At 36.0% G+C, this 24,645-nt stretch overlaps 1 protein-coding gene across 4 annotated transcripts; it reads left to right on the top strand.

The window, feature by feature from the left end:
• Nucleotides 1-19,186: 19,186 nt before the first annotated feature.
• On the top strand, nt 19,187-24,332 carry LOC127132150 (pentatricopeptide repeat-containing protein At4g32450, mitochondrial). Of its 4 annotated transcripts, none has more exons than XM_051061289.1 (3): nt 19,187-19,347; nt 19,973-21,980; nt 23,941-24,332. In XM_051061289.1, exon 2 carries the CDS (start codon nt 20,028-20,030, stop codon nt 21,966-21,968), a length of 1,941 nt encoding a protein of 646 aa, XP_050917246.1. In that variant the 5' UTR covers nt 19,187-19,347; nt 19,973-20,027; the 3' UTR covers nt 21,969-21,980; nt 23,941-24,332. The 4 variants fall into 4 exon arrangements, with proteins under 4 accessions (XP_050917246.1, XP_050917165.1, XP_050917028.1 ...); XM_051061208.1 differs by having other exon boundaries at nt 19,942-21,980; XM_051061071.1 differs by having other exon boundaries at nt 19,927-21,980.
• The last annotated feature ends 313 nt before the right edge of the window (nt 24,333-24,645 follow it).

The raw sequence follows: 24,645 nt of genomic DNA, 5'->3' as shown, positions 1-24,645 counted from the left end.
TGGAAGAAAAAGATTACCTGGATGGAATGTCCAGTCGTAATCCCGAATATTAGGCTCAAGCTGTAAGAGCTTGTAGGCCATAAATATTCGTCTTCTCTCCAAAACACCTGTAAATATCTCAAACCATCTTCTTAATAAAGTTGGAAGAAAAAGATTACCTGGAGGGAATATCCAGTCGTAATCCCGAATATTAGGCTCAAGCTGTAAGAGCTTGCAAGCCATAAATATTCGTCTTCCCTCCAAAACATTCGTAAATATCCAAATCATTTTCTTAGCAATATTGGAAAGAAACAGACTGCCTGGGTGGAATGTCCAGACGTAGTCCCGAGTACTAGACCCAAGCTGTAAGAGCTTGTAGGTCACAAGTACTCGTCTTTCAAATTTCAAAATACCTAATTCCTACCTTAGTACTTTTTTCAATAAGATGGAAATGGAACATGGTGTATACCGTGCACTCCTGAGGCTAGGATTCGAGATGTATATCTCGCTCATCCAAGTTTTCGCCATCACTCAAAATACATCCAACTAATCAAACATTTTTTTCGCCGCCGTGCGACTAATCAAAAACCTTTTTCATAAACGAAAGGTATCTTGTCTTAAGTGATACAAAACAATGTTTCGGCCACGATTGTTGAGTAGAGATAATGACGCTTTTCCGAATGTAGATTTATAAATCCGTTCGATGTGTGGTATGCGTCCACTCCTCATCTGTTTTGGGTAAAACAATGTTTTCGTCGATTAATACAGGATAGCTTTTGCTAAAATCGACCAACAAACAAACATTTTTCTACCCAGAACTACGTAAGCCTTGATTTCTCTTTTGAGATACGTAGGAGCAGGATTCTTAAATCTTGTCAGGCCCATTAATAAAAAACTTAGGTTTAGTCCTTCGTCAAAAATCCAAAAACATTTCTTCTCTCTTATATTCTTTCTTTCCCACCTAATAAATTGAAAAGCCTAACATTTCAAACTAACATTAATGCACACAACTGACCTAATGGTTCCCGTTGAGTACAACGGACGTGAGGGGTGCTAATACCTTCCCCTTGCGTAATCGACTCCCGAACCCTGATTTGGTTGCGACGACCAATAATCATTGTCATTTTGTCTTGGGTTTTATCGATATTTCCCCTTTCCTTTTTAGGAATAAATAAAGTTCGGTGGCGACTCTGTTCAGTCCATCATTGCGAGCGTGCTATCGCGTTTCGCTTTGAAGTCGTATCCCCATAAATCGAGGTGCGACAGATGGCGACTCTGCTGGGGACGGTATACATCCCTAAGTGAGTCAAGCCTAGTTAGGTCATTTGTGTGCCTTTGTTTGATTACCTATGTGGCTTTTCTTTATTGTTTTTACTATCTCTATTGTAATATTGATATGAATCTGTTGTATTGGTTCGATTGTGGTTTGGTACTTGGATATTCTGATTGCAAACCTTGTGGGAAAGACTTTTTACCCGAGTCTCGAGTAAAAACATAAGATAGGACGAGGTTGAGTAGTGCGGGTCCGCGAGATGTATTTCTCGTTGGGTCGGTACGAGAACCTTACTTAGAGTAGATTCTTGAGAGGATGTTGTCGCTCGGCAAGTAAGTTGCCGTAAGCTTCGATATTTTCTTTAGGATCCATGACTCTGAGAACCATTTGTAGAACCTTAGTTCTTTGCCCAACTAGGAAAGATGGTTGCGTAGTTTGGGTCTGCGAGATGTATTTCTCGTTGGATCGATGCGAGAACCTCACTTAGAGTAGATTCTTTAGATGGAGTTGATGCCCGGCAAGTAAGTTGCCGCAGGTAGCAAACAGTCTAACGGATCCATGACTCTAGGAACTTTTTCAAAAACCTTAGACCATACCTGGTGAGAACCTATTCTTGGAAAACAATCAGATTCATCAGTACCTCAGACTTTTGAACCCGTGTATGAAAAAAACAAATGTGCATGGCTTGCATTGCATTCATTCTCATTGCATTTGCATCGCATCATAATGCATGTCATTTTCCAGACAAAATACCAAAAAAACTCATCCATCTTTTGTCCGTGAAGCAAAGTGATTCTCAACACGCGTTTAGAACAAAGAACCATGTCTCAGGAGATGATGGACGAGCTAAGAAATAGCCAAGAAGCACTGAAGGAGGAACTTAACCTTTTGAAGAGCCAAATGAGATGGGTCTTGGAAACCCTGCAAGTCTTGTTGAGAAAAGAGGGTCACCCAATATACACTGCTGCAACAAAGGGAACTGCTACCCCACATTCATCTGATGTTACCCCAAGTCAAGGGAAATTCTATATGGCAACTCCTCGTCTACCGGCTTATGGCCCTCCCTCAAGACGTCATCATCAACATCCTCAGGCTATTCCTCCTCAAAATCACCGAAGTCAGGTTCAGAACAAAGATCAGAATCAGAACAAGAGGAACAAAAATCACAATGACCCAATTCCGGTGCCATATAGCAGGCTTTACCCACAGCTGATCCAGAATGCGTTGGTGATCCCTCGAGCTCTCACACATGTGTCACCATACCTGCCATGGTACAACCCAAATGCAACATGCGAATTCCATAAAGGGGAAGTGGGACATGACCTAGATTCTTGCTTAGCGCTGAAAGCCTTTGTACGAGAGCTGATTAACAAAAAGAGCTTAATCTTTGAAGAAGATCACCCGAAGGTCAAGTGCGAATACCATACTGGAACAATGGGGCACTCCATCGAGGAATGCAAGAGTTTTAAGCTAAAGCTGCAAGGATTGATTAACATAGGGTCACCAACACTCAAGGAGGAAGGCTCAAGTACATATATTTCGGGGCCAGGTAATGAGAAAGGGAAAGGACCCTTGAAACCCCTCAAGGTTTTGTACCACAAGGAAGATGTCAGGGATGTGGCTAGTGAGCTATCATTGTTTCCTGGTAAGAGCATTGAGATACCGCCTTGGATTTCCAATGTCACGACCTATACCAATGAAAGAAAAGGAGAAGTGAGTAGTGGATCCAAGAGGGTTGCATTCAACGATGAGACTGAAGGAAAAGAATTTGAAGATCATCCTGCCAATGTCAAAAGGCTTGTTGATCCCAACCTTCAAGTGGCTGAAAATGAGCAGTTAGCAATGCCCAAAGTGTTGTACCAGCAACCACCACCTTCAGGTCTTCATTGCCAACAATCTTGGTTTGCTCCTCATCCAAATCAACAAGCCCAAGGCCCGAGATATCAAAATCAGCATAGGTTTCAAAATGGCTTGGAAAGAAGAAATGATCCTCGACATCCAGTCCTCATGACATATAGCCAACTCCTACAACCTCTGATTCAAAACTCGTTGGTGGTTCCCAAGTCTCTTAAGCCGGTTCCACAACCTTACCCACCCGGGTATAACCCAAATGAGAAATGTGGATATCATCATAAGGGCACTCAACTGAAGACTGTGACGCTTTCAAAGCCAAAGTACAGCAGCTGATTGACAACGGGTACATAGCCTTTCAAAAAGGAAGCTTGTTAGTAAATGTTAACCCATCGACCGGACAAGTGCGAAGATCTCAAGGGGTGTCCCCCTAAGTTAATGGATCAAGATTGAAGAAGTCATTCCCTAAAGCTGGCAATCATTTGGCTGTTTCAACACTTCTTTTGTAGTTTCTTTGCATGTTGGTTGTTATTTGCTTTTAAACATTGTTGTTTTATTTGAATTGGTAAGATTAATGAAATGTTTATGCATCTTTTGAATTGATCCATTCGTACTCACTCGTTTTTCATTTATGTTAAAAAACAAAATTCTCCTCTCATTCACTTTTGTTTATCAAACTGTTGTGTTAACAAAGATTGGAGGGAGGATGATGAAAACGAAACACCTGAAATTGTTGTGGTATGCTTTTGAGTAAAACTTTGTCGATGATGTAAGGCATTGTTTCAAATCCCCAAACACTGAAGAGATAAGGAGTTAATCCCTAGTCAACCACTTTGAGCCTAGAAGTTGGTGTTTATTTCGGATCTAAAACCCTTAATCTTAACCTGGGGCAGGGTAGTTGTGTTCAGATAGTTTGATCGTGCATTCGATCTTTCAAAAAGATCGTCCATATGTATACCCTCCAATTGGGTTCAACCACATGTTATCCTTCGCGCACATGTTGAAGTGTCGAAGAAGTTAAGAAAAGCTAAAATTAGTGTTGGTTGATCCTTATCCACCAATAATGTGGCAGTCAATACCTTTAAAAAAATAAAATAAAAAAGCCCGCTAAGTCAAAAACCACAAAATGACTTAGGCAAAAGTTGGGGGCATCCCGATGGACCGAAAGCTTCAAAAAAAGCGGTCCAGGCAAAATTAGGGATAAAGAAAATCAATCAAAAGAGGTCATTAAATCCTCAGCAAAACAAAAAATAAGGTGACTGCCATTTCAAGAAAATTCGTCTTGAATCCTCATCACACCTTCGAACCCTCTTGGAAGTCGAATGCGTGTATCGAATTAACTGAACGTAGGAACTGGAGATCATCAAGAAGAAGGGGTGGGTAAAAATAAATTTTGAGCCTTATATCCTTTTGTTTCAAGAAACCGCGAACCAGACCACGTTATAACCCTTAAAAGACCTAATTGAGGCAGGGTTTATTTTGAAAGCATACTACAACAAGGTTGTGTTAACCTGACTCCAAACGATTTTTGTTAATCATTTGATGGCACCAACTCGCATACTGTGAATGACTTGATCACCATTGTGTTCTTATCAACGATTCTTTCACTGTATTTCACCCATTCATATCAATAAACTTTGATTTCAAATTTTTGCATAAGCACGGAATTAAAATTACCATTTTTGAATGCACAATCTTATTTGCGAGTTAACGCTTAGCATCAAGAAATTCCAACAATATGTAGTTGAGGAAGTTGATAAGGTGAAAGAAGTCTAGTCAGGGGCAAATCACTTTGAGCATTAGTTAATTCGAGCTAATCACCCTAAGGGTCATCTAGCCAAGAGTAATCTGCTTCAAGAATCAGACCGGGGCAAGCCACCTCAGAGCTCAGTAAGTCCAATCACTCCAAGGTTCAGTTAGCCAAGAGTAATTTGCTTCAAGACTTAGGCTGGGGCAAGCCACCTCAGAGCTCAATAAATCCAACTATTCCAAGGAGAGTCAATCAAGAGTCTACCATTCCAACATTTGGTTAATCAAGTTTGGACCATTGCAAGTTTCAAACACTTGGGGCAAGCCATCTCGAGGTAGTCTCATGGCAAGCTGTTTCCAAACTCACTTTCAAGGTGAACATTTTCAAAGACCCAACAGACTGGGGCAAGATGAGCCGCAGAGGGGCAGAACTTCTTTCTTCGTGCTTTCAAACTGCTCAAACAAATTCTGCCGTACCACCAAATGCATACTCATCCCTCACTTTGATCCTAACAAACTCTGGCGAATCCTTCAACAACTCTGGAAACGATAACACCAACAACATCAGTTCATTGTTCGTCGACCGTCGTGACACCTTACAACAACAACACACGGACGGACAGATTGGTAGATGCTTCAACTCAAATAGAAGAAAATAATAGCAGATCCAGAACTCGGAAAACTTGCACAAGAGGTGTATCAACTGATGACGGTTCGTTAGAATCCGAATGCCATGAAATGTGTCAAACCAAAGCCCCACAAGTGAAACATAATCTGGGAATCTGCAAGGATACTATTTCTCCTTCAACAATGAATTCAAAAAGATGATGAGCAATAACCGACTCCAGAGACGCACATAAGTCACGGAACTGAGAAAGCTCACGGAACCTAATTCCCCAAACGCTAACAATAGCAACGAATTCCCACGTCAAAGTCGACGACATCGAAGAACTCAAGCGAGTCTTCACCTGCTTCGACACTCACCGCGACGGCAAGATCTCCGTCACAGAGTTAGTCAACTCTCTCAACATCCTAACCGCTCCCGATTTCTATGCCGTTCTCGACGTTGAATCCGACGCCGATTTCCAACCCTATTCGCAAACAGTTCAACAAACTCTCTTCACTTTTTCATCCAGACAACAACCGCCGCCACGCGGCATCGTGTAAAAAAGCTTTCAAACTTGTTACCAACGCCTTCGTTGTTCTCTCTGATAAAGCCCTCACCGAAAGCTACGACGGTAAGGTTAATCTTGAGATTCGTGAAGAGATGAGAGCTTTTTGGACTGCGTGTTCTACTTGCATGATTTTGCATCAGTTTGAGAGAAGGGATTTGGGTCATAAACTTGAGTGCCCTGGTTGTAACAAGAGTTTTAAGTTTTTTTGAAGTTGTTGAGAACGATGGGTTTGAGGGGAAAGAAGAGGAACTAGGCATTGAGATTCATTTTCTCTTTCTGAAAAAGGAACCGTCTGAGGAACGAGGTTGGTCTATTCTCCCTTCTTTCACTGCATTGCCATGTGTCAGCATCCCATTTGATCAATTTTAAATTTGAAATTTTCTTTACTTACTGAATAAAAAGAGGGGATGCAGCGTCCCTCCTCATCTTTTTTTTATTATTTATTATCTTATTTATTTTTATTACTATTGTTTATTATTATTTTATTTTCTATTAATTAGGTTTAAGTTGTGGATTCAAGCTTTAGGCCCATGATTTTTTTTTTACACCTCCCATTGTTAACATGCATTCTTCTGTAATTTTATTTGTTTATTTCTATTTCGTGTTACTATTTGTATGATTATTTATTTAGTTGATTATAGTTTAAATAATTAATTGATTTCTAAATATTAAATAGATTGTCCGATTAATTGTTGTACCGAGCTTATTGCGCGGCGATCTCAAAGTTAAATTTTAATTTAACTTTCAAAAGATTTTGAACGCATAAATATTTTGCTCGACTTCTTATCGGGTGATTCATGCATGAATCCACTCTGAGTGAGTTTAGAGCTAAATTCGGTTTCCTCTTGAGGTCGATTTATTTCGGTCGTGTGGGCTTACTCTTGAGCCTTCTTACAATGAGTCCTTGATAAGTATCAAGTTAGTTTTCAAAATCTCACCAACTCCAGTATTCAAAACCATTTTCTAAATAAAAGTTGGAAGAAAAAGGTTACCTGGATGGAATGTCCAGTCGTAATCCCGAATATTAGGCTCAAGCTGTAAGAGCTTGCAAGCCGTTAATATTCGTCTTCTCTTTAACACTTTAATATTCAAAAATCATCTTCTTAATAAAATTGGAAGAAAAAGATTACCTGGATGGAATGTCCAGTCGTAATCCCGAATATTAGGCTCAAGCTGTAAGAGCTTGTAGGCCATAAATATTCGTCTTCTCTCCAAAACACCTGTAAATATCTCAAACCATCTTCTTAATAAAGTTGGAAGAAAAAGATTACCTGGAGGGAATATCCAGTCGTAATCCCGAATATTAGGCTCAAGCTGTAAGAGCTTGCAAGCCATAAATATTCGTCTTCCCTCCAAAACATTCGTAAATATCCAAATCATTTTCTTAGCAATATTGGAAAGAAACAGACTGCCTGGGTGGAATGTCCAGACGTAGTCCCGAGTACTAGACCCAAGCTGTAAGAGCTTGTAGGTCACAAGTACTCGTCTTTCAAATTTCAAAATACCTAATTCCTACCTTAGTACTTTTTTCAATAAGATGGAAATGGAACATGGTGTATACCGTGCACTCCTGAGGCTAGGATTCGAGATGTATATCTCGCTCATCCAAGTTTTCGCCATCACTCAAAATACATCCAACTAATCAAACATTTTTTTCGCCGCCGTGCGACTAATCAAAAACCTTTTTCATAAACGAAAGGTATCTTGTCTTAAGTGATACAAAACAATGTTTCGGCCACGATTGTTGAGTAGAGATAATGACGCTTTTCCGAATGTAGATTTATAAATCCGTTCGATGTGTGGTATGCGTCCACTCCTCATCTGTTTTGGGTAAAACAATGTTTTCGTCGATTAATACAGGATAGCTTTTGCTAAAATCGACCAACAAACAAACATTTTTCTACCCAGAACTACGTAAGCCTTGATTTCTCTTTTGAGATACGTAGGAGCAGGATTTTTAAATCTTGTCAGGCCCATTAATAAAAAACTTAGGTTTAGTCCTTCGTCAAAAATCCAAAAACATTTCTTCTCTCTTATATTCTTTCTTTCCCACCTAATAAATTGAAAAGCCTAACATTTCAAACTAACATTAATGCACACAACTGACCTAATGGTTCCCGTTGAGTACAACGGACGTGAGGGGTGCTAATACCTTCCCCTTGCGTAATCGACTCCCGAACCCTGATTTGGTTGCGACGACCAATAATCATTGTCGTTTTGTCTTGGGTTTTATCGATATTTCCCCTTTCCTTTTTAGGAATAAATAAAGTTCGGTGGCGACTCTGTTCAGTCCATCATTGCGAGCGTGCTATCGCGTTTCGCTTTGAAGTCGTATCCCCATAAATCGAGGTGCGACAGATATGTTTAATCTTCTTTCAAAAAAAATTCAAAGTATAAATAAAAATTTAATCCCATCAAAGTATATATATATATATATATATATATATATATATATATATATATATATATATATATATATATATATATATATATATATATGTAGGCTAATTTATCTACACATATATTTTTCTCTCTATAAAAATATGAGATGTCTTGAATTTAAAGAAACATATATAGTGTGTAAAGTATTCTTTCATTTAACTAAATGATGTCAAGGGACAATATTCAATTAGAAAATGCACGAATGACCAGCATTGAGTCAGTTTCAAGTAAAAAAATTCTCCAACTCCTCATGTTAGCATATTTGATACCAAGTATTATTTCATGCAATGTAACTTGAAAGGATGTGCAAACTCCAAAATTAGTTGAGAAAACTCTCAAAAATGTTCCTAAATTATCCATAAATATGTCTTTGCAAGATTATATTCTGGGATTTCCTCTTGAACCTCCACGTGTGTTGCACGTAATCTAATTATGACTAAGAAAACAACGATTAACTTGTACGATTCTATGTGTGGAAGGAGGTTGACATTTGATGTCAAAATATTTAATAATTCTAAACTCGTGAATGGAAGAATACATATTAATCTTTAAAGAAGTAGATGTTATATAGATCAATTTTTTAGCATGAAGAATGTCTCTATCAAAGTCAATTTTACCAATCTAAAATATGATATCATTTATTGCGTACCAAGTTTTCCAAAGAATTATTATGATGAGAGTCATGATTAGATTCTGAATTTGAGAGCTTCAATTTCTACCAACAAGTTTGAATAAGCTTTCATATCTAGTTCTATCAATATTCATATCTAGTTCTAATTTTTTAATTTTATTTTAATCACTTTTTGGGTATTTCAATTGTTTCTGCCTAATAGGGATATTGTCGGTATTTTCATAATTGTTGTTGCATTGCTGAATTAGTTATGTGTGTTTCTCATTCTTTATCTGATTCTGAACTTGCTTTTGGTAATTACATGGTTAAACAAAGAACATTAAGACAACTTGTTGCTCCTGATGTTAATTATAATGGTTTATGTATCGAATATGTTGATGTCATTGTTCCTTTTGAATTGAAATTTGGTTTAATACACTCGTTGTAAATGTTTAGTGGTCTTACAGGTGAGGATCCACATAAGCATCTGAAGAAATTCCAGGTTGTTTGCTCTACACCTTTGAGACCTGGAGGAATAACAGAAGATCATATCAAGCTCAGAGCCTTTCCATTCTCACTACAGGGTGCTGCAAAAAATTGGTTGTCCTATTTTGAGCCTAATTTTGTTACAATATGGAATTATTTAAATAAAGTATTTATAGAAAGATACTTTCCTTCCTCCAGAGTTGCATCAATCAGAAAGGATATATGTGGTATAAGACAGGGCAATGAATCATTGGTAGAATAGTGGGAAAGATTCAAACAATTAGTGTCCAGTTGTCCTCAACACCAGATTACTGAGCAGTTACTTATCCAATACTTTTATGAGGGATTGTTACCAATAGACATAAACATTTTAGATGCTACTAGTGGTGGAGCACTTGTTGATAAGATTTCAGCTGCTGCCAAATCCTAGATTGAGAATATGTCACTCAACTTCCAACCGTTTACAACTAGGAATAATTATGTGGTCCAAGCAAAAGGTGTGAATGAAATTTAGGTTTCTTATTCCAAAAAATATCTAGAAACCAAAATTGATGAACTTACCTCTTTAGTGAAACAATTGACAACAGGTAAAGCACAAACAATAAAGTTGTGTGGTATTTGTACTTCTACCGAACACTGGACCGATACATGTCCTCTTCTACAAGATGGGTCGGTCACTAAGCCTCAAGCATATGCAGGAGCCCTTTACAATCAAGGCAACAATCAGAATAGGTACAACATTATTGACCTATCCACTAACAGGTACCATCCCAACTAGAGAAATCATTCAAACCTTCTATATGGAAATCAATAACCCATCCAACAACAATTGATGCTACCCCTGCCACCACCACATAACCCTTCCCCAGTAACCACCTTTGCACCTTTCGAACCTTCACTTGAGGATCTTGTCAAGCAAATGGCTGTGAATAATCTTCAGTTTCAACAACGAACAAATTCTAGTATTCAGACTTTGCAAACACAAATTAGACAGCTTGCCACTTTAATGAATTACAGGCAACAAGCTCAAGGATTGAACCAACTACCTGCCTAAACAGTAGTGAATCCAAAAGTACTAATGTGAGTGCAATTTCCTTGAGATCCAAAAAAGTTGCAGAACCCTCCCCAGAAAAAAAATTGTTAGTGTAACACCTGAAAATAAACCTGAACCTTTTGTTGTTGTTGAGGCTGAAAAATAGTATTTACCATTGATCCCTTTCCCATAAAGAGTTCTAAAAACTAAGAAAACTGATGAGGAAGACAGAGATAGAGAGAGAGAGAGAGATTTGGACGTATTCAGAAAGGTGGCAGTGAATATTCCACTACTTGATGTGATTAAGCAGGTTCTGAAATACGCAAAATTTCTGAAAGATTTATGCATACACAAGAGGATGATTACGGGAAACGAGGGAGTCAACTTGGGAGGAAATTTTTCAGCTCTTATTCAACCCAAACCTTCACTTACCAGTTCAACCCTCAATCAGGCCATGCCACAGAACTGCAAGGACCCAAGAAATTTTGTTATTCCATGTACCATTGGAAATAGTAAATTCGAAAATTGCATGTTAGATTTAGGAGATTTTATTAATGTTATGCCCACTTCTATTTTTAAAAATCTTGATTTTAGTCCTTTGCAGCATACAAGTCTTACTATTCAGTTGGAAAATAGGAGCGATGCTCACCCAATTAGAGTAGTGGAAGATGTGCTTGTTCAAGTTAATGACTTGATTTTTCCTATAGATTTTTACATTTTGAACATGTATGGAAAAACAAATTCAAGCAAATCACCAATCATTTTGGGCTCATGAAAACAACGAAAACAAAAGTTGATGTTGACGATGGAACCATGTCCATGGCATTTGGTGACATTATCGCAAAATTCAATATTTTTGATGTTATGAAACATACCTTGGAAGATCATTTTGTTTTTCAAATAGAGTTGCTTTCTGAAATTGTTGATGAAGCTTATTCTGATTTGTTTTAGTTGATTTTCCAACTTTATCTGGTTTTGATGATATTTACTCATGTGATGATTGTACTAACACTAACCTTTGTGTTATTTATGTTGAGAGTGATGTTGCCTTGCAGGGTGAAAATGTAAATGAAGTTGTTTATGTAGCTGAAGCTCTTAATATTACGGCTACCCCAAATATACCGTTCATTGAACAACCACCTTCTTTAGAGCCTAAACCACTTCCTAAGGATCTATATTATTCATCAAAGCTTCAACTTGAGCAGGAACATAAGAAGGGAATTGGATAGACCTTAGTTGAGACTCGTGATATTAACCCATCTATATGTATGCATAAGATCTCACTTAAAGATGGAACAAAAGTAGTGAGGCAGCCCCGTAATCCTTTGATTCTTAATGTTGTGAAAAAGAAGATCACTTTCACGTGCCCATTTAACACTTTCACTTATCGAAGATCCTTCTTTGATCCTGGAATACAAGATGAAGACACTAATCAAAATTTAAAGTTCAATGAACACTATCCAAATCTACTGCATGAGATCCCCACTTTGAAAGAAGAGACTGTAAAAGAGCTCTCTTTGGGAAAGGTTGCTTATGCGATCATTTATATGTCTTGACTCCTCGGGTGTGTTCTTTCCTTTCTCTCACTCTTATTTTATAGTTATGTTATTTCATTTAGGACAATGTATGTTTTAAGTATGGGGGAGGGGACCACTTACTTTATTTTATTTCATTCAGTTTCTTTGGTTTTGTTTGTTTTCTTACATGAAGAAAATGCATGTTTTTTCTGTAGTCTTTAAGTTACAACTGTGAGTATTTTTGTTGTTCTCTTGATTAAAGAATTATGATGTGATGTGATTGATTCTTTTATGCATTCTTAGTATGACATGTAGGACTAAACTCTAAATTGTACATCATTTGTGATGGATCAATTAACCTTGTGAAATTTTGAGCCTTTTAATGGATAACATTCAAAAATCCATCTCTTTCTTTCTTGTGTGATTTCACTCATGTTTGTTAGTCTATAGAACTTGAATGTACTCTTTTTGAAACTATTGATTACTTGTGCACACTGATATAATAAAGGCAACTTGTTTTGTTTTAGGTTTAGCCACTTAGCTAAAAAGTCAACATTGAATAATATCATCCCTTGTTTGAAAACTCTTTGAGCCTATTATCTCATTCTTTGTTTAAACTCATTACAAGCCTGAAAATGAAAAACAATGTTATCACCCATTCATAGGGTTGAAAAAGTCTTGTTTGGAGTTATGTAGGGTTGAATAACTATAGTTATGATATTCCATTCAAAAGTTGGAAAAAAAAAGGAAAAAACTATATATGTAGGAAACGAAGAAAAAAATAGAAAAAAGTGGGAAGAGCAAAGAAGGATGTCATTATGTTTTCCTTCTGAAAAAGAAAAAAAAAAGAGAAAAAAAGAAGATAAAAGAGAAGAAAAATAGCAGAAAAGTTGTTGTTTGAAAGTGGATGAATGTAGTTCAACTCCTGCAAGTTCTTTCATGTCTTTTTTCTTCCTTTGATTCTTAGCTTAGTACCCCTGAAGATTTATCTCACCCATACTCTGACTAAGTTATAACCTAATAAAACACTTTTTGATCTTTGTGTGCATGTAATTCAGTTGTGGATGTTAGAATATTTTCAAGCTTATGGTAGTGCTAATTTTCATATTGTGCTTTGAGTGTAAACAATCAACCTAAACGCTTGAGAGTTGAGTAAAATTTATCTTGTGAGGATCTTGCTGCTTTTGATGTACTCTTTGGTAATTTATTTTTCGTATTTGCTTTGAATGTAACAAAAGAGTTACTTACTAATTTCATTTTCTTGAGACTTAGACTTAGAATTTTGTTTGCACTTTGTATCTTGAGAACCTTTGGAATTGCATGTTTTGTTTTGCTCTTGTTTTTTTTTTTCTGTTATGAGTTTTGAATTTATAATTTTGCTTGGAGTGCAAAAGTTCAAGTGTGGGGGAATTTGACCAGTGTATTTTGATGCATATTCTTCTATTATTGTACTTAGGCAACTCTATAGTTTATTCTACTATTTTTACTATTTTAGTGTGTTTTTATATTTAAGTTTATTTTTTCCTTTATTTTGTTTTCGTATTTTATTTTTAGCATAAACAGTTATTTGATACCTTGTCACTATGCAGACTATAACCTGAGCTACGTGAATCAGATTGACGCATTCTAATATGAGTTGGAAAGATAAGAGAAAGAGATACAAGTTTCATGTTGAAGTTAAAGTATGATTCGAAGTGTAGGAGGGTTGAATAATTCTTTGAAGTTCTGGACTTAATTAAAATAATTAGTTTGGGCTGGTTTTTGTAATTTTTGGGTCGGATCCCATAAGGGCCCGAGTTTCCCTTTTATTATATTAGGTCTTTCACTGCTATAGTAATCATATGCTGCATTCACAAAATTAGAGGCTAGGATACGAATTTCATGGAGAACTAAAGTTCACAAGGTTGATCTGTTGTAATTTGTTTCCGCCGATACTTTGAGGTTTCTTAATTTTTAATCAAATGTCTTTTCCCTTTCAATATTTTGTTCTATGTCATGTATGCTTTATTCAAGTTCTATAGAATATGTGTTGATTAATTTCGATTGATATATGTTCTATAATCGCATTTGCTTAATTCATGTGTGCTTAACCCATTTGTTTAATTCAGAATATGTTTGCTTAATTCATAAATTAGGAACACATGTCATATATTAGAATCAATGCGCTTGTTATTGTTGCTATAATCGAAAAGGGATTATACTCCGCTTAGGGCATGAAAATTATATTAACCAATGATAATTTAGGAAACCAAATCAGTAGATCAACGTATTTTATAATCACTTATTATAAATCGAAACAAAACCCCCTATTTCGTTTTTTATTTGGTTAATTTTCCAAGAGTCCTTGCGATATGATACTCGAGTGTCGCTTCCCTGGACTATCGATCTTAATTACTCGTTGTTGTCCCGTGTGTGATAGCGGATCAATGAGCAATACCATAATCCTAGGGATTGATCCACAAGAAAACCCTAGCTCTTGTTAACCACAAACTTTGAACATATGATGATTATTATAAAGTGTTAACATGAGTGAATAATGCACATGAATGAGGTATGAATGAGTACAGATGAATATCAAGTCATAGGTTAGATGAAAAGTGAAAAGGGATGGGCAAATTTTGGGGTATAACAAGTTGGTCATAGTATGACATTGGTTAATTCTCTCAGATTCATGGCATTGGATATGGACCCTTATGAGAGTGGTGTTTGATATGTATAATGATACTCTACCCTATTAATAGGATTCACGAGTTATCCTTCCATGCGAGAGTGGGAATGAGATATTCCTAAAGTTTAACATGTAACTCAAATTATATATGAATAAGAACACGAGCTAGAATTGCGGGAGATGGAGCATGATGTTTGAGATGAATGATTTTGAATGGGAAGTGCAATGTTATCTCCAGATGTGTAATAGTGTTGTATAACTCTGTGAGTAGTATGGAAACTCGATGTTGCATCCTAAATTGCTTAAAGTTCCTCGGAAGTGTTGTCTCATCGATGACTTGAAATTTCTTGTTGGTATTATTTCTCTAGTTGGTTGGAATCCTATATAAGTAGAACCCATAAGTGGGTAAGAATACCATAGAAAACTTAGAATGAATTATGGAAATAAGAACCAAATATACTCATACTAAATTGGATTAATTAGAACCAGTGTAAGATGATTATGAATGTTGTACACTCTTATAATTGCAGTCGTGTGACTCCTGCATATCTATCTTTGACAGATACTGGTTCTAACTCCCCATATTATGTCAACAAGAAAAGTGTTCTACTTGTAGATGTAGTAAGGTTCTAAGACTGTTTTGGGATAATAGGTACTCAGAGGAAAAATTTGAATCTCTTATGAGGACCCATGAGCTAATCAATATAGAGCGATAAATGGAAGGGCGCAATGTAGTTTCATGGAGGATCAGAGAAATAACTACTCGTAGGAACGAATGTAAAATAATATCGTGCCAAGTGTGTTATCCTATTGGAATAGTACATGAGAAGTGAAACATAGGGTGTAGACGCTTATAATATAGGATCAGGTTAAGTGAAATTGATAAGGATATAAATTGATGGCTTATAAAGTTTGTCTTAATTACTGAAGGAATTGTGAGAGAAGAGTCGTTAGTATTGTGTGTAGTCAAGAAATCAATAAATTATATCATGAAGATTTAATAAGTATTGAGTATCCAATCAGAAGAAGGTGTCGTGTTATGATTTTGGTTAACATAGTGCAAGAAAGGGAAGTTATGGATTCTAGAGGGAGTTCTGACCAAGTGATTCAGAATGGCATGTCAAATGAATTAAATAGGATCAAGGTTACAAGTTAATCAAATTTTGGAATGAGAATATGATTAAGACCAGAAAGTTTCAAGAGTTTGTGAAAGAATTAAATTTGCCAGTGAAGACAAGTTCGGAAATTGAGTATGACAGAGAATTTAACTGAAGCAAAGTCAAGTATTTACCTGGGACGGTGATGCAAGAAGTGTTTAATTATTGAGGGGAGGAAATTCGGGGGAGAATTTCAATTTAAGGGGGGGAGTGTAATATTCTATATTGCTTTAAATTCTCAATTGGTTGCCAGTTGAGACCAACTAAGTTCCTATATTCTCTATCTCTTTTCAATTGGAATAATTTGAGCTTCTATGTGCTCTAAATTTTGTTAGTTGAGATTAATAGAGTAACCAGTGGACTCAGAAGATATTAATCCTTATTAAAATATATTGACAATTATTAATTAATACAAGAAAAATTATTTTTGGTACCATTGGTAATTGGGCAATTGATACTAGAAGACAAAATATCAATTGAGATATTTGTCTCTCTTTACTTTATATATATATATATATATATATATATATATATATATATATATATATATATATATATATATATATATATATATATATATATATATATATATATATATATATATATATATATATATATATATATATATATATATATATATATATATATTTATGTGATAGAGAAAGAAAGAAGAAAAGAGATAAGAAAAAAATAAAAAAATAAAGAAGAAGTAGATAAGAAGAAAATGAAAAGAAGAAAAACCCCTAAAGGAAAAAGAGAAAGAGAAGAGAAGAAGAAAAGAAGAAGAAGACCCATGGAAGCTTACCACCATATCATCATCATCATATTCACAAACTTAATCTCATTTTCATCATCTTAATCAATCTAAGGTAAGTTCCTAGATAAATTAGCCTTGGGTGGGAGAAATTCAGGTGTGAGAAGTTATGATTTTATGTTGTTGTTGTTTTTGTTGTTTGATCATGACATGATGAAATTGTTATTGTTCTTGATTCCTCATTGTTGTTGTTATTGCTTCCTCATTGTTGTTGTTCTTAATTCTAAGTGATATTACTTGACCTCTATATGTTATTATTGTTGTTGTTGTGTCAAACCATGGTATTTTAGTGTTTTTCCTCATCCAAATATGTCATGTTAGTGTCCTGATATTGTCACGTTTGCTAGAACTTTGCTAAGTGAAATAGGGGAAGTCTGCTAGTGACTTGGTTCGCTAGGATTTTGCTCAACGAAGTCTATTTGCTACCAGCTCGCTAAGCGAACTTTACAACATTGAGAAAAATGGTTGTTTCTCATTTTCAATATAACTCGAGAATTATGTATCTGATTGATGTGAGACTTGAAGTGTTGGAAATCCCTTTCAATGGTATACTTGATAGTGAAGTAGAAACATGTTTTTATGCCAATGATTAATAAGATAGTGTTGATGAACTATCATGTATGGTATGATGAAATTGAAGTGAATGTAAATACTTTATTTCCTTGTTTCCACCATAAAATGGGAATGATAACTCTGATTGTTATGAGAACAAATATGTTAGATGATAAAATAAAGTACTATGACATAGAGAGAAGTCTCTGTGAGTCATTCCACTATTATTTCCCTTTTAATTCAGTTATTCCCACCATAGTATGATCGGGTGGACATTTTCCTTATGGCGTGAAAATGGAATAAGATAGATTGAGATGAATTGTATAATAACTTGACTGTGATTCTTGTACCACGTATATTACTTTGTGCGTGATTTATGAATGTTATGAACCATATTATGATATATGTTAAGTATTGTTATTGTGTTGATTGTGAAATAAGATGCTTAAAACCTTATGGTGATGAGTGAGGAAATCTTAGGAGAATAACTCGATTAATGACTTAGAAAGATAACTTAGGATGTGAATTGACTTAAGTGGTGATGCTTGGATGCAATGGTACCTCAGTGTGTATCGCGGAAAAGAATTTGCCTGATTAATAAACCAATAAGCTTTGTATCGAACATGTGAATGGATGGATATGATTACTTGAGAATTTATGTGTAACATGAGAATTGGTGAATGTATCACCTAGTATCTGATGGATACCATGAGGGTTGGTTGACATTTTGGTGAGGAACCTTTGTTTCGAAAGTCCTAATTGGTAAGGAGCCTTGCTCCGAAAGTCCTATTATTATTGTGAACCCTAATCACGTATTCAGATAGTGATGTACACATACCATTTCAAAGGCTTACGTAAAGCGGTAAATGGGGATGTGACACTAATGATTTATGCCTTAATTGTGTTTGAGTCTCAACCATGGAAAATATGGGGGAAAGGTGGACACCTGAGTAGGTTAAAGTACCATACAATGAAAGATACTCCAAGTGGGTTCGAGTCTCATACGAGTGACAGTCACTTGAATTGGGTTTGAGTCCTATAGAGGGTCCGATATCCACCGCGAATCGAGTCTGGCCTAGACATAGGTCCGTTCAAGGATAAATGTTCTGTGGCTTTCGAATAGTGATCAACTGAGTTATGAGAACTCAAATGGCATGTTTCCATACACTGCGAATATCACTTAGATACTTAAGTTTGGTTACGTTGTGTGAGTGATACAAAAGTAACGGGGGATGAAAACTTGAGTTAGAAATCTTGTAGAAACCCTATAGAGCCGAGTGGATCCATAGGATAAGGGAACTCACTGAGATTATTATCTCATCCCAATATCGTTGTTGTTTTCAAATGTTTTACATATTGAACCCAAGATAAGTTGTATGTTAATGTTTTAAAGGATTATGATCATTGTGATCTTCCGTTATGAATGGTGTGCAATGAAGAGATTACACCTAGATCTTAATTTTTATTTTTAGGCGCTATTGTATAACATGTACCATATATGTATTTTATTTGGACATGTGTATATAATGATGTCATTAGGCTCTTACGTTGTGTCAACACCAAGAATTAACACTCATATGATATTATTCTAGATATATATTATACGAATTTTTTGAATGGTCTATCGTATTTGTTGTATCTGAGAGAAATTTTTCCAATATATTCTTATTAAAAAAATGAGAAATATTTTTTATATTAAAAAATATGGGAAGTGTCATGTATAACTTAAGATGTGTCGGATAAAATTCCCAAAAAAAAAGAAGATGGAATTCCAATACAAGGCCCAATTAACTTCCTTTGGAAAAGGCCCATTCTTATTCACAAGAACAAAATAAATAATTTTAATTAATTAAAAACACTGAATAAAATAAACAATTAGTTAAAAGTTAAAACCTAAAACAACGAAACTCAGCTCCATCAAACGAACTCTTGTATACGTTTGTCTCCGAAACAAGTTCGAACATTTGCACTGAATTCAACCGCCGGAAAGCGCTGCCTGAGTTTGTCTCCGGCCACCAAAAACAGTGATAAAGTTCTCCAGGTTTTCCTTCTTTCATTGATTTTCTTAAAAAAAATTCTCGGACTTGTGCAATTCGCGGCCGCAATAGCCGCCCCTTCAAAGGAGAACTGCTTCGCCCCAGATTCCCCGATTAGGCGCTAAAGCGGCGCCATTCAAAGCATAGATTGAATAGCTACTGATTTTTTATGTATCTTGGTTACATGTGGTAGCTAGAACTTTCAGTCGTTGTTTAGGCTTATTCTTATCTGTGTCCGTGTAGTGTTCGATGTATGTGTTAATGCTTCATAGCTTATTTTTCTCTCATTCTAACTAGAAGCTTATTTAGTTTTACTTCGATTCCATCCCTTAAGGAATTGCCTGAATAGAAATCATTGAAATGAAATTCACAATGTTATAAGTTGTTCTCTGTGTTCTTTTACGAATTTTCTGTCATAATGGGTGTTAACTAGTTTTTAATGTTACAATCTACTACTACCCATATTATGTGATTATCAAAATTGGGTTTATAGTTTAGTTGACCTTTCTTATATCAGTTCATTGAGTTGTGATGAAACATGTTGTTTCTTTGATATAATGTACTAACTTTATTTATTATTCTAGTTTCTCTTTTCTCAGATTATGCTAAATCCCTAATGATGTCTTTTAGGAAAGCCTCAGTAGTAACAGCTAGTTCTCTTTTGAGGTTGTGCAATGGCTGTTATATGTCAAGGACTATCTGCACTGCTGCTGAAAGGTGGGATTTTCAATTTTCCGGTGGTTTTAAAGCAGATGCTTCGTCGGGATACCAACAAAATCAAGCTGGGTTCTATCAGCAGAATGCAAGTGGATCTAATCAGATTAATCATGCTAGTTCAGAGCAAATTTCTGGTCAAACTGCAGGTGGAGGTCATGTAAATATTACTCAGAATGTAGTTCAGAATAATTTGGCAGAGCATAACGGAAGTGTCAATGGGGACTTTGTTCAAAGCAACTTGAAAATGCAACATAATGTTGGAGTAGGTGTTGATAATTCAAGGGGTTTTAGGATGCATCCTAATACTTTTGAGAAACCTAACTGGACACCCGAATCTGGAGAAAAGGTGGAGTTTTCCAATGCATGTAGGTTTCCTAGGCCTTTAGAGTATCAGGGACATCCAAAAGGGAACGTTACCCAAAACATCGGTCATTTTCAGCAGACACCAAATGACTACTACACAAGTAATGAGAGGGGTCAACAGAACGTTACCCAAAACATTGGTCATTTTCAGCAGACACCAAATGACTACTACACAAGGAGTAATGGAATGGGTCAACAGTACTCTGCTTATGGACAGTCTCAGCAGAGTGTAGACGGTCGATATCCTCCAAATTTTAATTCAGCACATAGATCAACGGTTGGATCTCATCTATCGAGTAATCCAAAACCTGATGGCAAAACAGTTGATGCATCTAATAATAGTCCATATAGAGGTACACTCGAGGAACTGGATAGTTTGTGCATGGAGGGTAAAGTGAAGGAAGCAGTTGATGTTTTGCAAATGTTGGAAAAGCTTCATATTCATGTGGATTTGCATCGATGTTTGCAATTAATGCACCAATGTAGGAAGGCTAGGTCTCTTGAGGAGGCAAAAGTTGTACACAGACATGCGTTGCAACATTTGTCACCTCTCAACGTCAGCACATGCAATGAAATATTGGAGATGTATTTTGAATGTGGTTCTGTAGATGATGCAGTCAAGGTGTTCAAGAACATGACTGAGTGCGATTTGACTACTTGGTATACTATGATAACGCAACTTGCTAAGAATGGGTTTGCAGAAGATTCAATTGATATATTTACTCAATTTAAAAGCTTGGGACTAAAACCTGATGGCCAACTGTTTGTTGGGGTTTTTGGTGCGTGCAGTATGCTGGGAGATATTGGCGAGGGAATGTTGCACTTTGAATCCCTGAGTAGGGACTATGGCATTGTGCCAACTATGGCACATTATGTCAGTTTAGTTGACATGATTGGTAGTATTGGGCATCTTGGTGAAGCCTTGGAGTTCATTGAAAAGATGCCAATGGAACCAAGTGTAGAGGTATGGGAGACTTTGATGAATAGTTGCCGAGTTCATGGAAACACCGAATTGGGGGATCGTTGTGCTGAATTAGTTGAGAAGTTGGATCCTTCTCGTTTGAATGAGAAATCAAAAGTTGGCCTTTTACTCGAAGAAACTCCAGACTCAATAAAAAACAAAGAGAAGAACAAATTAGCAAGCAAAAATCTTCTAGAAGTTCGGAGCCGAATCCATGAATATCGAGCAGGTGATACCTCCCATCCAGAAAATGACAAGATATATGCTTTGCTTAGAGGTTTAAGGGTGCAAATGAAAGAAGCTGGCTATATTGCAGAGACGAAATATGTGTTGCATGACATAGACCAGGAAGGCAAAGAAGATGCTCTCCTTGCCCACAGTGAGAGACTTGCCGTTGCTTATGGTCTCCTCAACAGTTCTGCTCGTTCTCCCATTAGAGTAATTAAAAACCTCCGTGTTTGTGGTGATTGTCATACTGCTTTAAAGATTATTTCTGATCTTGTGGGAAGGGAACTCATCATCCGAGATGCTAAAAGGTTCCACCATTTTAAAAATGGCCTATGCTCCTGTCGGGATTATTGGTGAACTTTAACCTAGGTACTGTCCACCTTTGATAGCTAAATATATTTTAACTGAAGTTGTCTTGATATTCCATAGTTCTCTTTGACTAAAATATTTGAAGAAAAATGAACTATATTTTGAAATTTGTATATCAAAATTGTTAAATGTCCTGTATAATAATTTAGTTTTAAATTCTTAAGTCAATGCAAAAGATACATGGTTTCACTTTTAGTAACATGCTCTTAGGAACAAAACAATTTTACCCGAGTGTATGTCTTCTGATCATGATTACAAAACTCTGATGCTTTGATTAAAACAAATGATTGCATGACAGTTAAATCTACAATTTACGCTGCTTATAGCCTTAATGTTGCTTTATAAGATTGACTATAACGGAGTTTTAATTTTTACTTTCATGAGTTACAATCTTTGATGCGTAGGTAACGGGTACTGATTATAATTTTTAAGAAACATGATGGGTAATCCTAATTGACAAACTTAAAAGACTCTTAATTTATAAAACTAACTCTGGAGATAACATAAGATGCTAGAAATATAGACAAATATTATAGAATATTTTTCACATCATCTAACACTTGTCAAACAAAATCTTACCGAGCTTTGGGCTTGTTATAAATTTAATTCTTTGGAAATAAATAACTTGACACTGTAGTACCGTAGAGTCAGGCTGCTTTCTCTAATTGCTGCTGGGCCAAGAATCCTTTGGGAATTTTGGGGCTACTCTGATGGTCTTTGGCATTGCCATAAATCTAGGATATCTGTAGGACTAGTTTGATTTCTGAAAATGTGAGGCCAGGCTGCAGCTTTAATAGTTGTATTTTCAAGTTGCATTTGTGACAAGATCACTGGATGGATCATGGAAGGTTTCAAAAGCTTAGGGGTCAGGCGATAGGAGTGACAAACAACACCGAATAAGGGTTGTTTAAGCAAGATGGTGTCTCATCATGCCCCCCAAAGTTACCAAAGAAAGACAGGTACGAGGGAAAGATCTGGGTAGTGCACTGATAGGCAACCTAGGTGGCGAGGTTGTGAACTGAGGTGTGATTGGACTTGCTGCCATGTGAGGCGTAGGTTGTAATGCATGGGAAAAGAAGCTCCCTGAAGAAACAGCATGTATGAGCGTGGTGGCTTGCCGATTTGGGATGAAATTTTAGGAGTGCGAAGTCAGCTCCCTGCAAGTCTGTTGATGACGGCTTTGATAAGAAAATTTGTTGGAAAAAATTCCAGTGATAGCAGCCCATGGTGGAGACTAAATTAGCCTGAAAGATGACACGAAACGAGGAGTTTGAAAACTGGAGATGAAAAAGTTTGAAAAAATTGGCTGAAATTTGTGCACACCGGACGAAAAGAAATTAAGTATAAAGAGATACTGGTATTATTATAATAGAGTTCTAGACTTCAGAGAACTCAGCAATGGAACAATGATGGAATGGGTTAGAGGATGGTTTTGATATGATACTATGTTGAAGTTATAGGATTTTAGATAAAAATAACGAACTAGAAAGAAAATAAAGATATTGACCTCTATTCATGATACTGCTAATTATAATTAATTGAGAAACAAAATCACAAGAATAACTAATCCATATGAAAAGTAACCCTAAAACAAAATCAAAGATACTTGATAAAATGATCTTAAAAGATAATATAAGTTATACTAAAAAATAGAACCATGATATTTTTCACGTCATCTAACATAGCAAAAGCCAAGGTAAATTCATCAAAAAGAACAAAATGACAAGTATTACTCTTTTTTCTGAAGAATAGTTATAGAGCAATGACAGAGACTTAATTGAGGGCATCAATAGCTTTTTTTCAAGATTTGTTTGTTGCTACATAATTACAAACAGAGGCAAATAATGTAGTTGTAACATGATGTTATGTTATTGTATTGTAGAATACTATACTGCTTGTTTACATCTTCGTATTTGGCATTGAGGTTTTTATTGACTGTGACAGCAATCTTGTTATGAAGGTGTATCCGGACTCCATGCTGGCCGTTGGCAACAACCCCTCGAACCTGCTCTTCATGCATCTCATGATTATTGAAATCAATGTTTATCCATAAGGTGATTCACCAAAGTCTTCTGCACAACATGGGTATTCAAGGAGTGGGGTGTGCATTCAAGGAGTCAAAATTGTTATGAATGTCAGCATATAACAGAACTCAAACTAATTTATTATAGTCAAAATTTTGTTTGTACTGCTTACCTCGCATCTTCGTTATGGTAAAGTGCTGGCTGCCATACAGATTGACCTAAAAATTTCCTGTTAGATATATACTATGGCAGCAGTTTTATATGACTTATCATGTGTAAAACAATAATATCCTTCTTTCATACTATATTAACGGTAAAACTTTATGAATGTGTTGTTACCACTAAATTATTTTTCCCTTAACTCTAACTATTTAGACATTCTCCCCAGATTCATGACATTTGTCCTCTTCAAGGTTCGCAATCCAGATTTTGGCCTAGTTACGGGTAGTTTACTCATTTTCATGATATTGTTTCCCTAATCAGAATCATATCATGTTTATTTTGAAATTTTAATAGTCAGAATTATATATTTATTTCTTTTAAATTTGACCCTACCGACTAACCGGATCCTATTTAAAGCCAGGCTGGATTTAACTGAACTATTTTGTTTTTGCTTTATCCAAATTTTGTTACCTAATTTT

This window comes from Lathyrus oleraceus, chromosome 1 (assembly GCF_024323335.1).
Source record: "Lathyrus oleraceus cultivar Zhongwan6 chromosome 1, CAAS_Psat_ZW6_1.0, whole genome shotgun sequence".
NCBI classification, from domain to species: domain Eukaryota; kingdom Viridiplantae; phylum Streptophyta; class Magnoliopsida; order Fabales; family Fabaceae; genus Lathyrus; species Lathyrus oleraceus.
Note: the sequence above shows the minus strand (reverse complement) of the source record. Positions and strands in the feature narration are given on the sequence as shown.

Coding starts and splice junctions, on each gene's coding strand:
- LOC127132150 (XM_051061208.1), top strand. CDS start 19,959: ATGATGTCTTTTAGGAAAGCCTCAGTAGTAACAGCTAGTTCTCTTTTG.